Source organism: Adiantum capillus-veneris, unplaced genomic scaffold, assembly GCF_014529385.1.
Source record: "Adiantum capillus-veneris isolate H3 unplaced genomic scaffold, ASM1452938v2 Hic_scaffold_325, whole genome shotgun sequence".
Taxonomy (NCBI): Eukaryota; Viridiplantae; Streptophyta; class Polypodiopsida; order Polypodiales; family Pteridaceae; genus Adiantum; species Adiantum capillus-veneris.
Genome location: NW_028221436.1, coordinates 508,516 through 531,773, shown reverse-complemented (window position 1 = coordinate 531,773; position 23,258 = coordinate 508,516). Strand labels below are relative to the sequence as shown.

General features: G+C 42.1%; 1 protein-coding gene across 6 annotated transcripts; it reads right to left on the bottom strand.

Annotated features, from left to right (window-relative positions):
• Positions 1-6,673: 6,673 nt before the first annotated feature.
• On the bottom strand, positions 6,674-23,042 carry LOC147417056 (uncharacterized). 6 transcript variants are annotated; one of them, XM_086507809.1, is made up of 7 exons: positions 22,934-23,042; positions 22,761-22,841; positions 22,555-22,679; positions 21,462-21,797; positions 9,180-9,347; positions 7,611-9,098; positions 6,674-7,371 (listed from the first exon to the last, which is right to left on the bottom strand). In XM_086507809.1, exons 1-7 carry the CDS (start codon positions 22,989-22,991, stop codon positions 6,889-6,891), a joined length of 2,739 nt encoding a protein of 912 aa, XP_086363935.1. In that variant the 5' UTR covers positions 22,992-23,042; the 3' UTR covers positions 6,674-6,888. The 6 variants fall into 6 exon arrangements, with proteins under 6 accessions (XP_086363935.1, XP_086363936.1, XP_086363934.1 ...); XM_086507810.1 differs by having other exon boundaries at positions 7,611-9,086; XM_086507808.1 differs by having other exon boundaries at positions 7,611-9,347.
• Between the last annotated feature and the right edge of the window lie 216 nt (positions 23,043-23,258).

The following is a 23,258-nucleotide window of genomic DNA, read 5'->3' as shown; positions in this document are numbered from 1 at the left end:
AATGCTACAATGAATATATAATATATTGGTTGCGTCAAAAAACAAGAAAGCATTGTCCACATCGTGTTTCTCAAGCTGCATATATTTGCGTGAAGAAGACATCTACCTGCTCAGCCTTTACACCCTGCTAACTGCACGAACACGAACACGACTTGTCTTGTTCATGAGACTTCAGACACAAGTTTACTTTAATCTGTTAAAATTTGCAGCTCTTAAAGGTGTCTTTCCGTGTCAAACAGCTAGACGTATTGCCACTCTGATCTCCCATGCTTGCTTTTAATTATAGTCGCTCGGCTATATAACTAGCTAGCAAATAGAGACTGTAACTTATACGTCATCTTCTTACGAAATACAATGCGATGTCTACAGTAAGTCCAAGATAACTTCCTTCTCCAATCAGTTCCCGGCCAGCTCGGGAATAAATGGTTGTGTCTAATAACAAGAAAGCATTGTCCACATCGACGTGTACATCTCCCTGTTCAGCCGTTACACACTCCTGACTGCACGAAGGGCCTTCCTTTGCGTGAACACTACCCACGACACTAAGTGACACATAACATTAAAGAGGGGGGGGGTAAGGGGATCGACGGCGCGGAAGTGGATGCTGAGAGCCCGAGGCAGATTAAACCCGGAGGCACGGCAAGTCAACGCGAATCGACGGCGCGGAAGTGGATGCGGGGAGCCCGAGGTAGATTAAACCCGGAGGCACGGCAAGTCAACGCGAAAAAGAACCCGGGTGGCGACTCGATTTGAACCCAGAGCCTCGTCGCCCAGATTGTGACGCATGGGGTAACCATTCCACCCGCGCACACATGTTGTATCCATGGCACGAGTTTTTGAGGTTTTATATTTAAAACATAGGCGTTGCCCGGGTTTAATCTGTGGCCGGGTTTAGTTTTTAAGTGCCCATCTACGGCTGCAACCTCTCCGATTTTCGTGCGCACACTTCTCTGCCCTCGATCCCCTTACCCCCCCCTCATTAATACTATGTGTTATTTAGTCCTGAGGGAACACTACGTCTCCTGTTCATCATATGAGTCTTGGACAGATTCCCACATTGTGACTTACCTCAACATCATGAGCTTTTGTGTGAGAGGCACTCCATGCCTACTAGGTACGATTGGGGCCAGGGCCCGGTGGGGGGAGAAGAAGCTCATGATGTTATGCATTGTATGCAGTGTTAGGGAAAAATCGTTATTCCAAACATACAAAATTCCTTTTCTTCATTTTGTCAAGAGGAAATTTTGGAAAATTAGGTCATTTTTTGGGTTTTTACACTATTTTTCTCTATTTTCGGGCGAAATTTCTCCCTTTCCCGTTGCCCTCAACCGGCATTTTTGAAATTAAAAACGGCACGATATTAAACTGAGACACATTTTTCCCGAACACTGATTGTATGAAAAACTCTGAAAAAGACTCCGTTTTCCTATATGAGAAAATTTCTAAATCTTCTTGTGACAGTGTAGGGTAAAGGGGCCAATAAAAAACCAGCCCCCTTTGATGGGACCCGTGGACTGCCTAAAATAAAGCCGTTTTGCTCCAAGTGTGAGACACAATCAAGCGGGTGCTGGGTTGGTTAGGGCAAGCGACGATTGAATCCATGCCGTTGGATCTCGAGTTCAAGCCTTGGTGGCTCATTGGCTCAACTTATGCCCCATGGCATCTCCCTATTCATGGCGTTTTTTGTTACACATGGAATTTTGTTCCATCTCGTGCGTCTGCAGCCTTCAGTGTTCGCGACATCGCTTCTACAGCTAATAGCCCTTGCGCTCAACTTTTGATTGCACCCTCCCAAGCTGAAAACAGTGCATCAGACTGGTCGCAATTCATCGCCTTTCTTAGGTGGCCTTAAGTTGGGTGTGTTACCCTACACACAAGTTTACGTAAAATTTGGCGATTCCTGTGGTAGCTCGCTGCTCAATTCTTAAAGTTGTCTTTCCATGTCAAAGCCCACGTTGTGGGCTCAAACCCTGCCGGTTAGCCTTGGGCTCTCGTTCTCAGGCTCCTGGCCCGCTGTGCCAACATTTTTGGCCTGCCCATGGCACTTACGATTCATTTTTTTCCCATTTTGACCTACCCAAAGGGCAAAGGCTATATAAGAGATGCCTTCTCTTTTTGGTGACTAAAATACAAAAAAAGGTTGGGCTGTATTTTCAAGCATTTTTTGATAGGCTAAAAATGTTGATTGATTGAAATAAGATAGTGGACACTTATTTAAATGAAGAGTGTGTATATCTAATGATAGACATGTCTTGAGGTTTGAAATCTATACATATATAATGGAGCTTAAAATCTTGAAGGCAAAAGAGCTCATCCACGTGTGAAACAATAGAAGCCTTTCACCTTTTGAAACTTTTGAACGAGTAAATTAAAAAGAGTTGACATCTACCTGCACCCAAATCTCCCGTTGATCTTTTCCTTGGAAAGAAAATAGCTTTGAATGCATGGTGTGAGTCAGTGTGTCACTAGGTTGTGCATGCCCTTCATGTGTCGTCTCAAAGAAAGAGAGAGAGAGAGAGAGAGAGAGAGAGAGAGAGGATGTATGCATTGGTGGATGCACTGCATAGGTGTGTGTGAGAGACAGAGAGAGAGTGAGCATATTGTTGTTGCCCACACCTAATGTACGTAATTGTGTGTGTGTGTGTGTGTGTGTGTGTGTGTGTGTGTGTGTGTGTGTGTGTGAGAGAGAGAGAGAGAGAGAGAGAGAGAGCGGTTGAGAATAATGATGGACATGTCTTGAGTTTTAAAATCTATACATATATAATGGAGCTTAAAATTTTGAAGGCCAAAGAGTTCATCCATGTGTCAAACAATGGAAGCCTTTCAGATTTTGAAACTTTTAAACGAAAAAAAAGTTGACGTCTACCTACACCCAAATCTCTTGCTGACCTTTTCCTTGGAAAGAAAAATAGCTTTTGAATGCATGGTGTCGGTCAGCGTATCACTAGGTCTTGCATTGGCGGATAGAGAGAAAGAGGATGCATGCATTGGCAGATGCACTCCATAGGTGTGTGTGTGTGTGTGTGTGTGTGTGTGTGATAGAGAGAGAGAGAGAGAGAGAGAGAGAGAGGATGTATGCATTGGCGGATGCACTGCATAGGTGTGTGTGACAGACAGAGAGAGCGAGCATATTATTTCTATCCACACCTAATGTACGTAATTGCGTGCGCGTGCGTGTGCGTGCGTGTGTGTGTGTGTGTGTGTGTGTGTGTGTGTGTGTGAGAGAGAGAGAGAGAGAGAGAGAGAGAGAGAGAGTTTTGCCTATATATGCTCACATATGTGAGAGAGTAAGAGAAAGAGAGACAGCGAGCTCGAGCACTTGTGTGTGTGTGTGTGTGTGTGTGTGTGTGGTTGAGAGCGAGCGAAAGCAGGAGTCAACTAGCAGTTTGCACGTCCACAGCGGACAGAGAGTCTTATCCACTTCTTTCTTTAAAGCATTCATTTGCTCCTTACCCATCCTTCTTAATTTTCTGCCTTATTGCCTTTGCCCTTCAACTAGTTCAATCTTCACAGGATCTCCAACAAAACCCCTTATTTCTTGATATGAAGTGATGAAAAGATTTGGAAACTTGTCCAACATTGCTAAGTACTCCATTCTTTCTCCTTGTGTCAGATCGGTACTCAATATATTTTGAATCAACTCTTTCTTAACTGACAATTTTTATTTAGCCTTTTTGGTCCTCGAAAGTTGATCATAACGGCGTTCGAATTTCCTTAGAAGTTCGATAGGCGAGAGCCCCTCTTTTGGCCATACTATCCACTCTAAAAAAGTCCTCTTTGTTACCCTTTTGGAGTCCTCCATGAAATACTCTTCCTTCAAGGCTGATTTGAATGCTTCCCAAGTTGCCCCATGCTCATTTCTAATTTCCCTTACATGCTCTCTAATCTCGGGAACCACAACAAGTTCAAAACTTTGCACCATCTCTTCTTAGGGCACTCGATGAAGCTCCATCTCCTTTACATATCCACAAAGATACTTTGTTACATCTTTACCTTTGAATTGGTCCATCTTCTTCACCACAGATTGAAGTGCTTTGGTTGAGGAGAGCTCTCTCCTTTCTGCAACTTGCCACTCCTGCATAAACACTATAAAAGCTTGAAACATTTGCATTGTGACTGGATCAAACCAAACCCCCTATTGCTCTTGTTGCTCCATAGCTTTAAAACTTTATTTTGAGACCTTCAATGAATCTTTTGAACCCTCATCCTAGCCTACTTCGCGTCGGCGGGTTCACCAAAAATGTGTCAAGAAGTGCGCAGTGTGACTAGGAAAGCGTTGGGTCTTTGATTGTGAGGATTCGTAGCAAAATCAAGCAAGGCGTAGACGATTTGGAGCCAGAAACACACTTAAAAAGAACAAAACTCCATCCATGAAATCTCCACTTTGAAAAATAACCAATACTAACTCAAAACTCTTGTGTGTGTGAAGATTAGGTATAGCTTCGCTCCCAATTGCACAAATGCAATGCTCATTCGACTTGTTAAAAACCCAAAAATGACGCTTCGATTCCTCCTAGTGACCATTTCATGGAAGCTTCAGTACTTCATTGAAGAAGCCCAAGTAGTTATTTGAGGAGAGGAAACCCTAATTGGAGGCCTCATAGCCTCAACCATGTAGTGGAAGCAGCACGGGACTGCACTAGCACCCTGTAAAGGAATGGCTATATCTCCTTGATCATATGCCCAAATGAGCTCCTTCTTGGCTCCAAAATTTCCCACACAACTAAGGCAATGACAGTGCCATCTTTGATCTAGCATTTTGAGCTATTTTTAGGCTATTTTGACCATTTTAAGGACATTGTTGCCCAAAAAAGTCGCTTTTTGTTCGTAAAAAGCCCAAACGAGCTAGAGAAAATCCCTAAATTTATGGAGAATTCCCATTGGACTCAAATTTCATCTTGAACCTCATTTTCCCACTTGGTAAGCACTTTGGACACGTCTTTTTTCCCAATGCACGAAACCTGCATTTTTTGGCCGAGATTGCTTGCATTGAACTTTCTAGGGAAAACGAGTGTGCCACTTCGATACACTTGACATTTGTACATTTCTAAAGCAAAATAGGCATATATTTATGGAAAAAAGCATGTCATAGTGCCACGTCTAGTGCCTCGCCCGCCCGGCAAGGTGTGTACACGACTACAACCATGACATTCATTTTCGCATATATCACACTATGTACATTATAGCATTTGGTCCCACACATCATAAACATTAAGAGTGAGGTAGAGATTTTTAGAGATATCACTATCTCATATTCACTACATATTCTGCGATGAACTTAATGCAGATAAATGCATAACCTATTGAGTAGATACTCAACCACTTCATATGAATTATTGTGAGCTCATCTCCCGTGACACTAACTGACATGGAAGAGGGTGGAACTGTGCTAGTGGGAGTGATGGTATCGACACCAAATAGCACAAATCACGAGGCAAATCAGTGTTGAAAAGGACAAAAGTTAGAAAATTTTCCCCTTCCCCCTCATTATGTCAGAGGCTATGTGTAAGTCTGCCTTCTATGTAACTTTTTAGTCTTAGTACGAAAGGCCTTCATTGAAAAGAAGAAAAAGGCAGGAGAAAAGCTCAGTCACTTGTGTTTCATCGTGTAATTCTACCTTCTATCCAATTCTTTAATCTCAATACAAAAGGACTTTATTGAAAAGAAGAAAAAAAGGCCGGAGAAAAGCTTACTCACTTTTTCTTCATCGAGGTTGACAAAAAACCGCCATATAATGTAAAGCCAGGAATATATTACAAGCCATGTAGCTATTTTGAGCTATTTTTGACCATTTTAAGGCCATTTTTAACCATTTTTAGACAAAAAATGTCCCTTTCTATCCGTAAAAAGCTCAAACGAGCTGAAAAAAATCTCTAAAATTGTGAAAAAATCCCATTGGGTTCAAATTTCATGTTGAACCACATTTTTCCACTTGGTAAGTACTTTGGACACGTCTTTTATGCCAGTGTACGAAACTTGCTATTTTTTGCCAAGATTGTCCGCATTGAACTTTCTAGGCAAAACGAGCATGCCGCTTCGATACACTTGAAATTTGTACATTTCTAAAGCAAAATAGGCATATATTTATGTAAAAAAGCATGCCATAGTGCCATGTCTAGCGCCTCGTCTGCCCAACAAGGTATGTACACGGTTGTAGTCGTGGCATCTATTTTCGCATATATCACACTATGTACATCATAGCATTTGGTCCCACATAACAAAATCATTGAGAGTGAGGTAAATATTTTAATTTTCACATTATGCACGTGCCACGACACGACAACGTATGGATTATCTACATTTGGTCCCTTTTCTCTTGTGTGTGCTGTGCTTTCTCACAATCGATAGCTTGTACTCACACCTGCACTCGAGGCTAGAACATTAAAAGAGGATCTTAGCTAGATTCTAAAACCAACATACAGATGGCAAACATCACAAGAATGGTTGCATCAATTATCTTTGCATTGATAAGCATCTACATTTGTAGAAAAAGCACGACAAGTAAGTTGTGACTCGAGTCTGATCGCATTTTGATTTTTTGAAGGTCTTTGTTAAAAATAAGACATCCAAATTGTTCTCTCTTCGTTGATTTAGGAGGTATGACTCAAATTTAAATAATTATAAACTTATATTTTACCACCTTAAAACTCAAGCTTTGATTTTCTTTTTCTAATTACAAACAATGCTCAATAGGCGCTATGTATATTGATGGAGAAAAACACTACAAACATCTTGGCTTTTACATGAACCCGCAATATGTCGAGTACACAGAAAGACAAAATGAAGCATGACAATAGCAAACCATAGGCTCCCAAGAGAAACGTCCTACCACCACAAGGCTCAAACACAAACGAGTCGATCCCGAATGCAACACATTCGAGTTACACCTTAGAACTTAGGCTCAAGTTTTAGTTCATTACCTTCCTTTCCTTCGTACAAATCTTGTTGCTTTTCCAACCAGCTGTCGATAGATTTTCTGAGAGCGTCTAATTTAGACTTGAAATAATGAGTAATTGATTGAAATTTCGAGTAGGCGGAGCCAGTTATGTCTCTGACGCGTTGACGAAGGTTAGAAGGGAGTGGGTATAACACAAGTCCATAGAAAGGATAGAGGACAAAGCGCCGAAAGGGTGGGGACTTTCCGAATGTGTGCCAGAAGTTAAACATGACCATGAACATGTGGTGCAAGGTTCTGGGCAGAGCTTCCAGAAGCAGCCAGAAAATATTTATCACGTTGTTGAGGCGAGCAAGAAACCAGGCGGAGAGGATGAAAATGATGATGGTCCCGAGTTTGCTGGAGACGAGCATGTCTTCAATATTGTGTCGGCCACCCGACTGAATGGCTACCAGGGCGCTGGCAAAGCCCACCACCTGCACACAAGAAGTTTTAGACAAATTCCCACGTTACAACTTAAGACGACATCATGAGCGTCTCTAGGCAAGGCGTAGCATATCTAACCATGTGGCGGTTGGGGAAGTCCTCCCACCGCGCTAGATGTTGGAGAGGACAGTCCCCCCACCGCACGTAGCTACCTATGCTACGCCTAGCCTGTAGAAGCTCATAATGTTGAACACTGTGGGCAAACATAAGTCAAAGGGAAGTCCACCACCTGACATGCCACCGCCACCGCCATGAGGAGGCTGGCCACACACGCTGCTCGAATCACTTTCTCGCTGTATTTAACAAACTCGCCACTTTTCGGTGGCATCGCACCCACCGCACCGGCCATGAATGCCCCCATCGCGAAGAAGAAACCCAAGCTGTTGCAGCGTGCAAAGAGTAGCATGCCCTTGCTGGATGAGTCTAGTGGCATCCCTGCATACCCTTGCGGTGTCTGCACCCACCCTTGGAATGCCAGTGCTGCTACCAGCACCGCCCCTACCAAGATTGTGTTGGAATATTCAACGTACACCCGCCGGTCTTCAAGTAGAATCCTCTTCACCTCTGCCTGTTCCTCTATCGCTGCCACCATTTGTGATCCCTTTGTTCCCTTTATTCTACTGGCTGCCTCCAGTGGAGAGTCATTATCAGATGATTGATCAATCATGCCGTAATGGTCCACCTCCATAGTACTGGTCAGGAAGATACCTACCTTCCTAGTGTTTTCCACAATCTCCTTCACTAGATGCACCATCTCCTGCTTAATTGCCCATTTCACGAAACTGTGCATTACTAAGCTACTCTCGGAGAAAGCCTCCCTACTCACCAACTCCGCCAGCATCCTCTCAATGAGATCCTTACGATATTCTTTCGTGCACCTATGCTTCAATACCACAGTGATTGCGTTCTCTAGATGGTCCCACACAGCTTTGTCAATTACGATTTTATCTGTCACCCCACGGCGCGCTATGCATCCCGCTGCAAGCCATCTTCTGCTTAGTATAGCCTCGGTCATGTCAATTGCCCATTCTAGTTTCCTTCTCTCTTGCTCGGCTTTCCTAATATGATGGCCGTACGTTTTGGCCTTTTCAAAATTGATGGGCTGCACCAGCAAGTTGCTTTTGCTATATGATTCAAGTGCTCCCATAGCTTGGGCCCAATCAACAGGAGTGAGACCTAAGCTGTCTTTAGCCGACTGTAGTATAATAAGTTTATCCTCGTCCAGCCAGGCATATTTTTGCAAGATCTCCGTCACGGTGCTCTTGCCTCCATAAACAACAGCAAAATGTAGAGCATTGAATCCTCCAGGGCACCATACTTCTGACTGCAGTTGGTTAGGTTCTAGGAAGACGGCATTGGGAGCGAAACAAGACTCAAGGACGGGGTTGGGGATGGAAAACCGGCTATTCCACACATGTTCCCTTCTTTCTTTAAGAAGGACGGGGATGAATAGTCTGTTGATCGTTGCAGTAAGGTTCTTGTCACATTGTTTATCGGGTCGATGTGCATGACACAACAGCTCTCTCACTACTGCACTATGACCTCGGCAGCTGGCAAGGTGTAAAGGGGTCATTCCATTTTCATCAACTGCATCCACGTCCTTATCCAACAATGCTTTTACTGAATCCAAACACCCTCGCTCACTAGCATGGTGAAGTGGTGTGCGCCCTTTGCTGTCTTTTACTTTACTCCCACCTGCATCCGCCTGTAGAAGTAACTTCACAATGGAAACATTCCCATGGTAAGCTGCTAAATGTAATGGCGTATAGCCTTTTAATGTTTTGGTCTTCGCCTTCACCTGGACAATACTGTTCGGCACTTTGAGCAATTTCTCCACGCACTTGGCATCTCCCCATGCAGCAGCAAAATGTAAGGATGTCCATCCATCACAAGGGAAATATTTTTCATCACGGGAATATTCTGTAAGTGACAAGATATATTGCCAATCGCGAACTGTAGGACGCAGCTTCACATAAAACGAGACAAATTAAAATTATACCATTTTTTATTTAATTTCAAGACCTTACCCTTAATCTTATATATATAATAAATTTACCTTTTTAATTTTAAGACGGTTTATTGATTACCTTTTATTTATTTTTCTACAAAAGCAGAAATCATAATAAAAAGACAGAGAGAGTACAGGGCTAAGGAACCATGGTTTTTTTTTTTTAATGTCATATATACTCACTCAAAACGAGTGAGTGATATTGTATTAAAGCTATACAAAAGTACATAAAACCCATGCTCAGACGGTACAAAAGCACCACAAACGTTCATCATATGCATGGTTACATGATATAAACACCCCATAAAACCACAACACAATCCAGATATGTAGGCTTTTTACACGGAAGACTTTAACTGATACAAGATCCTCCCACAAGGCAGACCATTCTCGTTAATAGGTGACACGGGATTGATTCAAGGGATCAACGGCGAGCAACGGATCCACCGTCGATTCATTTCGAGGAAGCACAAAAAAGAATGGTCCTCATCCGCTATCGGGGTTTGACCCTACGACCTACCCCTTCACACACCCACACTCAATCCATCTCGCCTAGCGCGCCACGTTGAAAGCTATGCGAGGCCTGTACTATATAACTCTTGTCCCCCCCCGTTGCGTTGATCCGACCGCCCAAAGCTCTCCTCTCCGCCTCGCCAAAAATTTGCCCCCGCCGTTGATTTCTCGAGTGACACCCCGTGTCACTTATAAACGAGGGCAGACCATGCCCAGGCCCCAACCAGCAAGCATACAACCGATTAAAGCCGAAGGAACACATACCAGCAAAAACACAAGTCGAAAGAAGAACCAACAGCCCCAACTTCCAGGATGAGCAGTCACAGCGTCGATCGAGCCGAGTAGCACAGAAGCCAAGCTTTAAGAGGAAGCACACCCCTCCAAGGACCATTCACATGTGCCACCACGATAGGCACATTCTGCCACAACGAGTCCACCCTGCAAGATAAGCATCATAAGATCTGGCCACCAATGCCTCTTGGGAAAGAGGAGGGAGGATGGCCTCTCCCTGCAGGCAAAAATTTAGGGGGAAAGAGAGGGCATGCCAATGCTGGGGAAGCGACCGCCAGAAGTGTTACCATATACATGTGGTAGTGATGTGTGTGAACACACTAGGACCGCCGGGGCATTTTTTCCCTCTTTAGGAGGTTTTTCCCCCCGTGCATTGTATATACGCCCATCACTCTAGGGCTATCTATCTTTCCATTGCACACTAAGGAATACACTCTCTATTGTGTGCCTTGAGCTTCCTTCGTCTTCTCCAAGCTGTGTGTGTTTCTCTGCAACCCTAATTCCAACAATTGGTATCAGAGCAGGTCACGTCCTCCCGGGCTTAGTCGCCAGCTGCTCCAGCACACGCCTGCTCACTTTCTCCGATTTCAGTGAGCTTTGGCAAGCGTTCGCAGGTCGACAAATATTTTGGGAGGGCTCGAAGAGCTTGGTCTGCTCAGAATTTTGATTTGGGCTCATTTCGGCCTCCGTTTCCACTACGGGCAGTACTACACAGGTTATTTCGTCATTTTGTGCAAATTTTCTGTCAGTGCCGTTTTCTGCATAACAGGTGCCTTATAGTCTTCTACGGTTTGTGCTATATAGCACAAGTTGTTCCCGCTCCATTTCTCCTATTTTCGGGCAGTTTTCACATCAGGTGCAGCATTTACCATGGCTGACAACAACAACACAGATGTGTTCAAGATGTTTGCTGCTGAGGACAGGTTGGATGGGGACAACTACCCTATGTGGGCTTATATGATGCAACACGTTCTTGTGTCAAAAGGTGTCTGGAACATTGTGCAGGGCATTGATGTACGTTCTGGTTCTGAAGATGTAGGCGATATTGAGGATGTTGCAGGTCTTGCTGCAAGGATTGCAGCTGTTAGAGTTGTTTTGCCTACAGCAGAACAAGCTCGTTGGGATGTTAAGGATGCGCAGGCTCATGCATTGATTGCGTTGTCTGTGAAGTGCACCATTATTCCTCACATCCGTTCAGCAAAATCTGCAAAACAGGCTTGGGATATTCTAGCAGGTCTTTATGCAAGCCGCAATGAGGCTAAAATTGCTTTGCTGCGTAAAGAGCTAGAGTCGAAGATTATGCATGAGGAAGATGATATGGACACTTTCCTTGCTAGTGTCAAGGATATCAATGAGCAACTCATTTCTGCAGGTGAAGTCATTTCTGACAGTTCCCTTGTGCAGACTGTTCTTGATGCCTTACCAGATTCCTACCAGACTTTTGCTAGTACTTGGAGACTGATGACCCAAGGAAATCCTGAAGTTGTCAAGTTTGATGCATTATGCACATTGCTGTTGCAAGAGTCACTTTCTAGAAAAAACAGGACTAGGCAGCGTGCAGTTGAACAGGCTTTTATTGCTTCTCAAAGAAAGGGTGGTAACAGTAATGCAGCCACTTCTTATGGTTCTACTGCGAGTGGCAAAAATTCTGTTCCTAATGCTTCTGCTGGCAGCACTTCGTCTGGCAATTCTAGTGATAAGGGCAAAAAGAAGATGCGTTGCCATTATTGTAAAGCCAATGATCACTTGATCAAGTCGTGTCCTAAGTTGAAGGCCAAAGAGGCTAAGAAGAAAGAGGGTGGTTCCACTGCAAATGCTGGTTCCACTACAAATGCAGCCATTGTTGAGTCTTCTGTGAAAGGAGATTGTGATGCTGATGTTGATGCAGAATGGGCTTTTAGCGCAGAGTGCACTTACAATCCTGTTGTCCATGATGCATGCTTGTCAGTTGCTGCAGATTCACATGTGTGGTATTTCGACAGTGGTGCTACAAAGCACATTACCTCACATCGTGAATTGTTTACCTCTCTCGAGTCTGTCCCTCATGGGAATTCAGTCACTTGTGCCAACAACGCCTCTTATCCAGTTCAGGGAGTTGGAAAGATTGTGCTCACTGCTGCTAATGGCAGTTCCTTCACACTTGTTGATGCACTTTATGTACCTGGGATCAAGAAGAATCTCTTGTCTGTATCCGCACTTGCTAGACTTGGACTTGTAGTCAAATTTGTGGATGACAGATGTACAGTTCATGATCTCAGTTTTGGTGATGAAATTGTTGCATCTGGGCTTTTGTGCTGTGGGCTGTATAAGCTCACTTTGTATGACAAGTGTGGACAAAATTTTGCAAATGCTGTTGCAGATTCAAGGGCTATTTCAGATGCAAAACTTTGGCATGCACGTTTTGGTCATCTGAATTTTGCCAGTTTGCTGCGTTTGCAGAAATCTGATATGGTTGCTTCTTTGCCGCCTCTTGAAGCACCTATCAAACATGTTTGTGAAGGCTGTATTCTGGGTAAAATGCAGCGTTCTAAGTTTCCAAAGGATGGTTCAGTTAGGGCCACATGCAGGTTGCAGCTTGTGCATAGTGACGTTTGTGGGCCCATGCAAACTCCGTCCTTGGGCAATTACCTGTACTTCGTGACTTTCATTGATGATTACTCCAGGCATGCATGGGTATTTCCGCTTAAAGCAAAGTCCGAAGTTTTTATGTGCTTCAAACAATTTTTGGCTATGGCTGAAAATGTCTCAAAATGTACTATGGGCACCCTCCGTTCCGATCGAGGGGGGGAGTATATGTCTCATGAATTTAATGCATTTCTGGCTAGTCGTGGGATAAAACACCAATGTACAGTGCCTTATACACCTTAGCAAAATGGTGTTGCTGAGAGGAAAAACAGGTCACTAACGGAAATGGCACGATGTATGGTCAAAAGTCAAGCTTTGCCGCATTCTTTTTGGCTTGAGGCCATCATGTGTGCCACTTATGTACTTAACAGGTGTCCTACGAAAGATTTGCAGTCTATTACTCCATATGAAGCATGGCATGATAGAAAACCTTCTATTGAGCACATGCGTGTTTTTGGCTGTTTGGCATATGCTTTGGTGCCACAAGTGCAGCGCAGAAAATTGGATGATAAGGCTGTCAAATGTATTTTTGTTGGTTATAGTGCTGAAAGCAAAGGTTACAGGTTGTATCATCCGCAAACAAAACGTATTTTGGTTTCATGGGATGTAGTGTTTGTGGAAGATTCTGTTCAACCCTTGCTGTCATGTACTAGAGACAGTAATGTAAGCTCACAGGACATTTATGACACTTTGTTGCCTCTTTTCAGTGGTGGAAATACGAATGTAAGTTCCAATGAGGCAAATGTATAGCCTATGGGGGTTTCTGAAAATGTTTTAGAACAGCCTATTACTGATGCAGATGTACATGATGTACTTGATGAGGAAAGGGCTGAAAATGAGCAGGCTAGAGGTATGCCAAAATGGCTGGTGCACACTTTGGGTGACAGTAAATTGGATGCACCTTTATCTAGTCGTACTCGTTCAGGCTCTCGCCATGCATCTTATGCATCAGATTGTTATGCTTTGGCTGTGTCTAGTTTACATGATGTTGAGGAGTCTCTGTCTTTTGATGAAGCACAGAATTCAGAAAATTGGATTGCTGCCATGAAATCAGAATATGATGCACTTATAGAGAATGACACATGGACTTTATGTGATTTGCCTCCTGGCAAAAAGGCCATTGGTACGAAGTGGGTTTACAAGTTGAAACGCAAGCCGGATGGTGAGATCGATCGCCATAAGGCTCGACTTGTTGCAAAGGGTTATGCACAACAAAAAGGCATAGATTATGAAGAGACTTTTGCTCCCACTTGTCGTATGACTACTGTGCGTTTTCTATGTGCATTGGCAGCTCATTTTGGTTGGGATGTACATCAATCAGACATTGTTACTGCTTTCTTGAATGGTGACATATTTGAGGAAGTTTATGTAACGCAGCCTCGCGGTTTTGTCATAAAAGGACAAGAGGACAAAGTGTGCAAATGTAAGAAGGCTTTGTATGGGTTGAAGCAATCTCCTCGTGCTTGGTATGAGAAATCTGACACTCATTTGGTTAAACGAGGCTTTCGTAACAGTCCAACAGAAAGCACATTGTATGTAAAGCGTGAGGATGATGTATTTCTCATTCTGGTTCTTTATGTTGATGATTTGCTGATCACTGGACCAAATGAGAGACATATTGCTGAATTTAAGGCTGATTTGAATGCTACTTTCAAGATGAAAGATTTGGGGCTGTTGCATCATTACTTGGGTATACAGTTTAAGCAGTGTGATGGTGGTATTGCCTTGTGTCAGAAAAGTTACATAGAGACATTGCTATGTAAGTTTGGACTTGAGGATTGCAAACCTATTGCCACTCCCATGGAAACATGTTTGAAGTTGAGTCTACATGATGCTGGCGATCCTGCTGATGTCACTCTTTACCAAACTGCTGTTGGCTGCCTCATTTATGTATGCAACACGAGGCCAGATATTCAGTTTGCAGTCTCGCAGGTCAGCAGATTTATGCATAGCCCAGGGTCTAAGCATTGGCAGGCTGTCAAGAGGATTTTCCGCTACCTTAGTGGCACTTTACATCTTGGCTTGTTTTATCCCAAGGGGGGATCATTGCCGCCAGACTTACATGCTTTTTCGGACTTAGATTGGGCTGGTTGTTTTGACACGCGAGTGTCCACAAGTGGTTTTTGTTTCATGCTTGGCAGTTCATGTATATCATGGTTGAGCAAGAAGCAACCTACTGTGGCCACTTCGAGTTGTGAGGCTGAGTACAGGGCAGTCTTCACAGCTACGGTTGAGTGTGTATGGCTCAGACGCCTTATGGCTGACTTGGGTGTTGGACAGGACACTGCCAACACTATCTACACTGACAGTCAGAGCGCATTGGCAGTTGCGAGGAACCCAGTTTTTCATGCTCGCACAAAGCACATTGAGGTGCATTACCACTATGTCAGGGAGAGGCTCTCAGCAGGAGAGATCAGCTTGGCTTATGTGCCAACACAGGACAACCTTGCAGATCTTTTCACAAAGGCATTGTCTCGTGAGAAGCTTGAAGCTTTCCGCAAAGCTTTGGGCTTACTCCCCTTTGTGGACTGATCCTGTCCTCAGGGCATGGCACTTCCCTTTACTCATGTGCCAGCTCTCGTTCACCGCATCACTCCAGGGGGGATTTGTTACCATATACATGTGGTAGTGATGTGTGTGAACACACTAGGACCGCCGGGGCATTTTTTCCCTCTTTAGGAGGTTTTTTCCCCCGTGCATTGTATATACGCCCATCACTCTAGGGCTATCTATCTTTCCATTGCACACTAAGGAATACACTCTCTATTGTGTGCCTTGAGCTTCCTTCGTCTTCTCCAAGCTGTGTGTGTTTCTCTGCAACCCTAATTCCAACAAGAAGGCCCCCACCAGGGCAAAACCCCACCACCAGAGCCACTAGCTTGACATCGGCGCGACGCCACCATCCTGCCTCAGCTTGCCCCCTGCCGACAGGCGTCGCCTATGAGCTCCCCAACTCTTCAACCTCGCAGGAAGGGTAAAACGCAAGCTAAACGTAGGCCCGCCCCTCTGTCGAACCATGTTTTTTTTTTTTTTGCCAAACTCACAACTGTGAGTAGTGTTTTTACTATTAGCATAATAACAAAACAGATTACATCCCGTCCATGCTCAACACGAGCCATGGAGCTCATACACAACGGATACTACCGCAATCCGACCACAGACAACAAAAAAGAAACGGTTACATAACCCCGAAGGGTGCCACCAAGACTATCATGACTTCCACTCACGAGACAGCCTCACCCTCTAGGGAACCCCTGAACAACATAAACTCCCAAGCATACAAGACAAGTACATTCGGATTTTACATGGAGCCGTAACCATACAGTATGACCAAACAACTACAACCAATAATGACCATACATAGGCTTTTTGCCAGGAAGCCAATAACCTACAAAGCAGTAGACCCACGAAGCTGGGACTCCACAGCAAGGCCCAACTAGACGCAACCTAACCCTCCACAGTCCTCGCAACTGAACAAAAGTTCCATCATACCGTACCACTGTAGCTGAGAAAACCTCGCAGCACCAGAACCAAACAAGGACAACAACACACAAACCAGAGCGAGTAGAGGTTTTCACACCATCTGCTTTGCCTGTCCACCATCAGCCCTGATTCCAAAAATGGATGGTCGTCCAAGCACTAGTCCAAGTCGATGCCGATCTACGATAGCCAAAACCTCCCCAGCTCAGCACTCCCTCCTTGACCCCGGGACATCCCGCCGGGAGCCCCTCCTGGCTCATGCAGTAGCACCAAGGCTGTCAAGGCAACAGAGCGTCGAGCTAGGTTTCGATGAGCTATTGGTACAACTCTTATGTTTGAAGAGTTGCTACCTTTGTCGAACCATGTTTCTTATACAAGAACCCACGGTGGGTGCCATGAAAAAGACAGCACGGGACAAGTGTGAAGGGGCTAGATTCTGATACCTAAAATGGGGGGAACCAATAAGGGGGGAATGGGGCATGCCCATCAAAAAGAGAGCTTCAGTTTTCACCCTAGAAGCTACCACCACAACACAATTACCCCTAAGGAGAATTCTCAACATCATGGATACATGGCTGGATATAACATTTACACATCCTGAGAGGGTGGTTGGGATCTAAATTCTCCCTTGCTTGAGGACAAAGAACTCAAACCTTAGGAACATCTTGTTCTGTCTTTAAAGAATTCATAGCATACTGCACATTAGAATTCACATTATCTTCTTCACAAGAAGAAACAAAAAAAACTAAAATGCACATGCTTTCCATCTACGAAAAGTGACAAAAAGTAATCATGTTTATGATTGCAGTGCAAATTATTTCCTAAACTATGCAACCATTCTTAATGTCCCAGAACCACATCAGCTTTGCCCGTGTTCGTGACCTAGAACTTCAAGTCAAGTTTCATTAAGCTAAACATTAAGCTAAACTCCTTGTAAAATTGTGTCCCAAACATCCTTATCATGTCCAATCATCTATTCCATAAGAACAAGTAGTATGGGGAAGCTTCAATTTCTTGACTAGCTTGTAATTAAGAAAGTTATGAGTCACTCCATCATCCATTAAAATGCAAACTCTCTCTTCGTTAATAGTGCCATGCATATAAAACAACCTATGTGGACCAAAAGTGGACTACCACATAGCTACAAAGACACAACATCTTTGGCGATGAATCTAGGGTCAAGTGTTGTACCATGTGTAAAGCCTTCACTTTCCCTTTGGATGCTTCTACGTGCTTATTTTGAAATCGTGGACAATCATTCTTTAAATGCTTATTAGAAAGAATTTTTTAGCAAAGTTTTTCCTTCTTGGTATGCTCCAAATAAGAAAGAGATCAATCATTACGAGAAATTTGGACTCAATTTTGGGCCTTGTAAGAAATGCCAACTCAGCAAAGAGAGAGGTAATTTCGAAAAATAAAAAATTAACTTTTTAAAATTGTATTTCTCATAGTACATATGTAAAATTTTACTCAATCACTTAAATGCATACTCGTAAAAGATGCTTTTTGAGAGCCCAACTTAAGTGTGCACAAAAAACCATGTCCATAAATCTTAAAGAGTGATGTGATGTGCGATGAGAGAAAACACATAAGAGATGTTTTCAAAGTACAAATAGAATACCACATATGTATTTGTAACGTCCAAATACCTTAGTATAGTACTTTAACACTAGGTTGGTAATGGGACACTTTTATGTCCTGGGACACTTTTATGTCTTGTTAAGTGACCGTTTTGCTTGAATTATGTCAAGAGTTACAAAATGGATTTTGAGGCGCTACCTTTCTAGAAAGTTGTCTCATAAGCTGAAAAAAACTCCACATTTTTTTGGAATATCAATTTCATCTTTAACCTTGTCCTTGCACAACATTTTTCAACCTAAATTGTGTGAAAAAACGGGCCTTGTTTTTGGCTTTTTTCAACTTTTGGTAATTATACCACTCTAGAACTCATGTTTTGTGAGGTCTATAGTGCTAGAGAACTATCTTTAGTAGTCCTCAACATGTCCTGATGCTTCTAGGGAGACATATATGTTAATGTTGTAAGTTATGACCAAATTACAAAAATTGTCAAATCCTGTTTTTTAGCCAATTTTAGCTCTTTTATGATTTTTTTGGTGTCTTTCATGATATCCAAATGCAGATTTGATTTTCTATGTGGCATATTGTGACATAAAGCTAATATTCCTTGAGTTTTGGGACACCTAATACCCTATTTTTCATAGTACACAATGATGGTTGATTTTTTCAAGTATACAAGAAAAAAAAACATTCTAGTATATCAAGTATAGCTTTCTCAATATTGCTATTTTCTTGTGACAACTATATGAATTTTGTAGGTAGTAACCATATCTAGTCATAAGGATCAAATTTGGGTAGATATTGAATAGTTTCAATGGGATTTTACAGGTCATAATGTTGAACCCAGTTTTTTCATGTTTGTTGTATTTAGCACTTCATCTTTGTCCCCAAGATTCCCCTTGGTAAAAGATGTATCATGATTTTGACATGTTCCATGGCTCCTTATGAACCTAAAGGCCAATAGGGAACTAAGAAAACATGCAGATATTATTTGTATTGAGCGTAGGTATAGAAACTTTGATGATAGGTTCGCAAAATGGTAAAAATTTAACTTTTTTGTACCTATTTCTTTTGGCAAAACAAAAAATAGTGAGTGAAAAGCAATCATATGTTTAGATCACCAACCCATTGAAGTTAACTAGGGAATTTATCTCAAGTCCTACAAAAATCCCTAATCTTATTTTTATGCAAAAAAACGTAAGAAATGACTGTTTTGATAAAAATGTACTGGTTCATCAACTTTGGAGGCTTGGTGTGACCAAAAGACGAGAAATTTTACAAGTTTCTTATTTTTTCCATGTGTAGTAGGCCTTGAACTATAACCTCATGAAAGGAATTTACAAAATGAGTGGATCTACTATGGTTTTGGAGGTTTTTTTCAAAACCCTGAAAGGACACTTTTATGTCCTGTTAGGTTACCAACCTAGTGTTAAAACGCTCAAATATGACATCTCTATCTCAAGATATAGCCTTTTTAAGCCTAGGGCCTCCGGAGGTCGGAATCAAGTCAATAGAAGTTTGAGAGACCCCTTATGGACATCTATTCGCTTGGTTTTGACCCCTTCATTGTCTTAAGTAGTACATATTAATTGCTAGCAAGCAAGATCTGTTCAAATTTGCATTGCAAGTACCTCATAAAAAGATGATTGATGCTTATGCGAGATGTACACGTACAAGTACTTCACTTTATAGGATAGTAACATCGGGTCATAAAAATATATTCGACGCTTGTACAAGATGTCACTATGAAGTGCCGGTGATAGTAATAACTTTGACATTTTCAAAAATGAAAAAAAAGGCTTTCACGCTTCTTGTATCCTTTGACACACGAGAAATCAAAACTAGAATGCTACCAAGTATTGTTGCTAGAGTGGCCTCCATCCTTCTTTTCCTTTTGTAGATCATCATCAAATTTCTCAGCATGTTTAATTGCTTCATCCAATGTTTTTGGATATGGATACTTAATGTGAAGCTTGTATTCTTGTTGGAGACCTTGAACAAAAGCCCTTTGCTTCTAGAATTCATTTAGATGATCCACAATTAGTGTAATATCCCTATACTTGGATATATAATCTATGAGAGACATGCAACCCATGCAACAAGTGTCCCATGATATCCTTTTTATTTGATTGCTTGTTGTCTGCCAAGAGCTCCTTGCGTAGAACCATTTTGAACTCATCCGAAGACATTGGCTAGCCTCAAGCAGAAAAGGCATCCAACACTTGTACGATTTCCTTTTAGAGATAAACTAGTATCTGTGGTTGTTTCCTGATCTAAGGTACCTCCCTATTCGTGAATGTCGTGCCACTTGTATAAGAAGGTCAAAATTGCATCCTTATTGGATTCTCATTCGTCACCCTTAAACTTTGGGAAAGTTACATTCTTGAGTTGAAAACCTATAGCTTTATTTGTATGCTTGGATTTCAAAGTGGACTATGAGATAACATTGTGCCTACCCATTTTGGGCTCTCTCTCACTCTACAAAACGTGGTAAAAAGGTGCGGTAGACGTTTTGATATTTTCATAGTGAGTGCACAATCCGGGTCCGGTTGGCTGGCACTTTCTTTGCCAACACTGATTTACTTCGTGATTTGTGCTTGGTCTAGGTACCATCAATCCCACTAGCCCAGTTCTACCCTCTTCGATGTCACTTAGTATCGTGGGAGATAAGCTCACAAAAATTCATATGAAGTGATTGAGCATCTACTCATTGCTCAATAGGTGATGCATTTATCATTAAGTTCATTGCAGAATATGTACTGAATGTGAGATAGTGATATCTCTATATATATAAAGGGGTTTCTTGATAGCAACTACCATGGTTTCTTGCTATTAAGAATCTAATTTTTATGCCATAATAGTAGATGATCAAAATATAGCTAGTTCATATTTTCATTTTACGAAAAGGTGCAATATATAGTATGTGAAAGATTAGAACGTGAAGCTATAATTGGCAAATTACACTTTTGATGAGGGAAATCTATTTTCAATTGTAATAAAATTAAAGAAAAAACCTTCGATATTTTGTCATAAATTGCCAAAATGCCCTTCAAATTTACCAAAACTCCCAAAATACCCCTGGTTGTGAGAGTAAATTTCTCGAAAAATAAAATTTATTGTAGGGTTTCACAAGAAGAGTGATTGTCTATCGTACAAGATGCTAAAACTACAATTTGAGTTGGTTATGTAGGCTTTGGAGATAAATTGCTTCATTATTTTTAGACATAATTGCCTTTTTTGCGATGGTAACTGGTGACAAATTACATGCTAAACGCTAAAAAACGGATCTCAATTGTCAAAAACGAATGAAGATTAGAAAATCTTGAACAATGCAGCCAAAATAGGTACAAGGGTATTTTGAGAATTTTTGAAATTTGAAGGGTATTTTGAGAATTTCCTCAAATTAGAGGGGTATTTTGGTAATTTTTCCTAAAATTTATCTAGTTGAAAAGGAAAAAAGTTATTAAATTTTCCGCCTTTCCCCTCATTATGTCATAGGCTTCTACCTTCTATGCACCTTATTAAGCTCAATACAAAAGGACTTTATTGAAAAGAAGAAAAAAGGCAGGAGAAAAGCTTACTCACTTTTTCTTCATCGAGGTTGACAAGAAACCGCCATATAATGTAAAGCCACGAATATATTACAAGCCATGTAGCTTGTGGTACGTTAACACATACGCTTTTTGGGTCGAGCTTGTCGATGAGGCCAAGCACCAGTTCCTTGTGGTTGCCTAGGGCCGCTGTCTTTGCAGCAAACCATAGATATGTTTGAGGGATATATTTCTTATCGGACTGCAGGATTTCCTTATCGTGCAGGAAGGACGCCATCTGTTGTTGATAATCATGTGGACATAGTTCAGATACCGCTTGTAGCCATGGCTCAAATAGATGATCGTCGACCTTAGAATTTGATAGCCAAGTCTGTTCATATACTTGCAGCAATTCAGTTGAGTTAGAATCACACATGTACTCTGCATGACATGAAGTTCATCTGAAAAACAAACGTTTTCTCCATTCTTTTTCCCCTTAGTACAGTATTCAACAATATCATGAGCTCCCACCTCATATCTCCATTCTAGCCCCAGTTATATCGACCATTCGATCGAATTAAAAGTAAAGCCAAAACTGAGGTGGCTGGGAGTAATCTGTGCTACAGTTCAAAACTATGAGAGCTTGCTTTCTATCAAAGCGCTGGCCGTGGGAGGTAGGCCGGACCATCGACACGTCCCACCCCAGCGCAACAGACCATCATCTCTCGAAAACCGACCATCATCATCATCAACCCCAACTTTAGAATCACCCGAACGTGCAACCTAAGTTTATGGGGTGTTGTTTTTGCGATTGAGAACCGAAAACCGTCTTTACATTGGATGGTTCGTTGTGTTTATGATTCCCCCCTTCCTAGCTAACCCGATCCGAGTTTACTGGACCTTTTAACGGTTGGCTGTGCAAGCTATAGATATGCTAATTCTGGCTCTCTTGCAGGTACGTACTCAGAATTAAAGTGGGATAACTAAAATCTTGAAAATTTGAGGAGGTTTCACCCATATCTTTCAGCCTGCATGGGACCGATTTTAGGCTAAGTGCAACCTAATTTACCGAGCTGGCTGCTGTACTGTGTTGAGTGAAATCATTTCAAAACAAAAAAAAAGATCTAGATATTGATTGTTCTAGATACCTTAGATTTAATCCACTTGTCTACGAAGTCCATGTCCATTTGCAGGTAATCCAGAGTTATTAGCTTTAGTCGTCTAGTCCATTGAGAGTTACCCAGAATTAGGTCACCAATGATTTTTTCGAATTCTAAAACAAAAAACAACACGTCAAATTTTAAACGCAACTATTCAAAATCTAAAGGCCTACAAAATTTATTCAATAACGTACCTGACGTATTGCCACTCTGAATTGGGTCACCAATGATTTCTTTTTTTTTTCCCGACTCAAGATCACGATTGATTTCTTCTTCTGAACAGATTTCACAAAAAACAACGTGTCAAGTTTGAAACGCAACTATTCAAATTTCAAAGTCTAAAGGCCTACAAAATTTATTCAATAACCAGCTGCAGGTTTGTCTGCTGCCGCACAGCTAGACGTATTGCCACACTGATTTCCCATGGCTTAGTTATAGTCGCTCGGCTAGATTAAAATAGTCTTCTTACAAAAGACAATGCTACAATGAATATATAATATATTGGTTGCGTCAAAAAACAAGAAAGCATTGTCCACATCGTGTTTCTCAAGCTGCATATATTTGCGTGAAGAAGACATCTACCTGCTCAGCCTTTACACCCTGCTAACTGCACGAACACGAACACGACTTGTCTTGTTCATGAGACTTCAGACACAAGTTTACTTTAATCTGTTAAAATTTGCAGCTCTTAA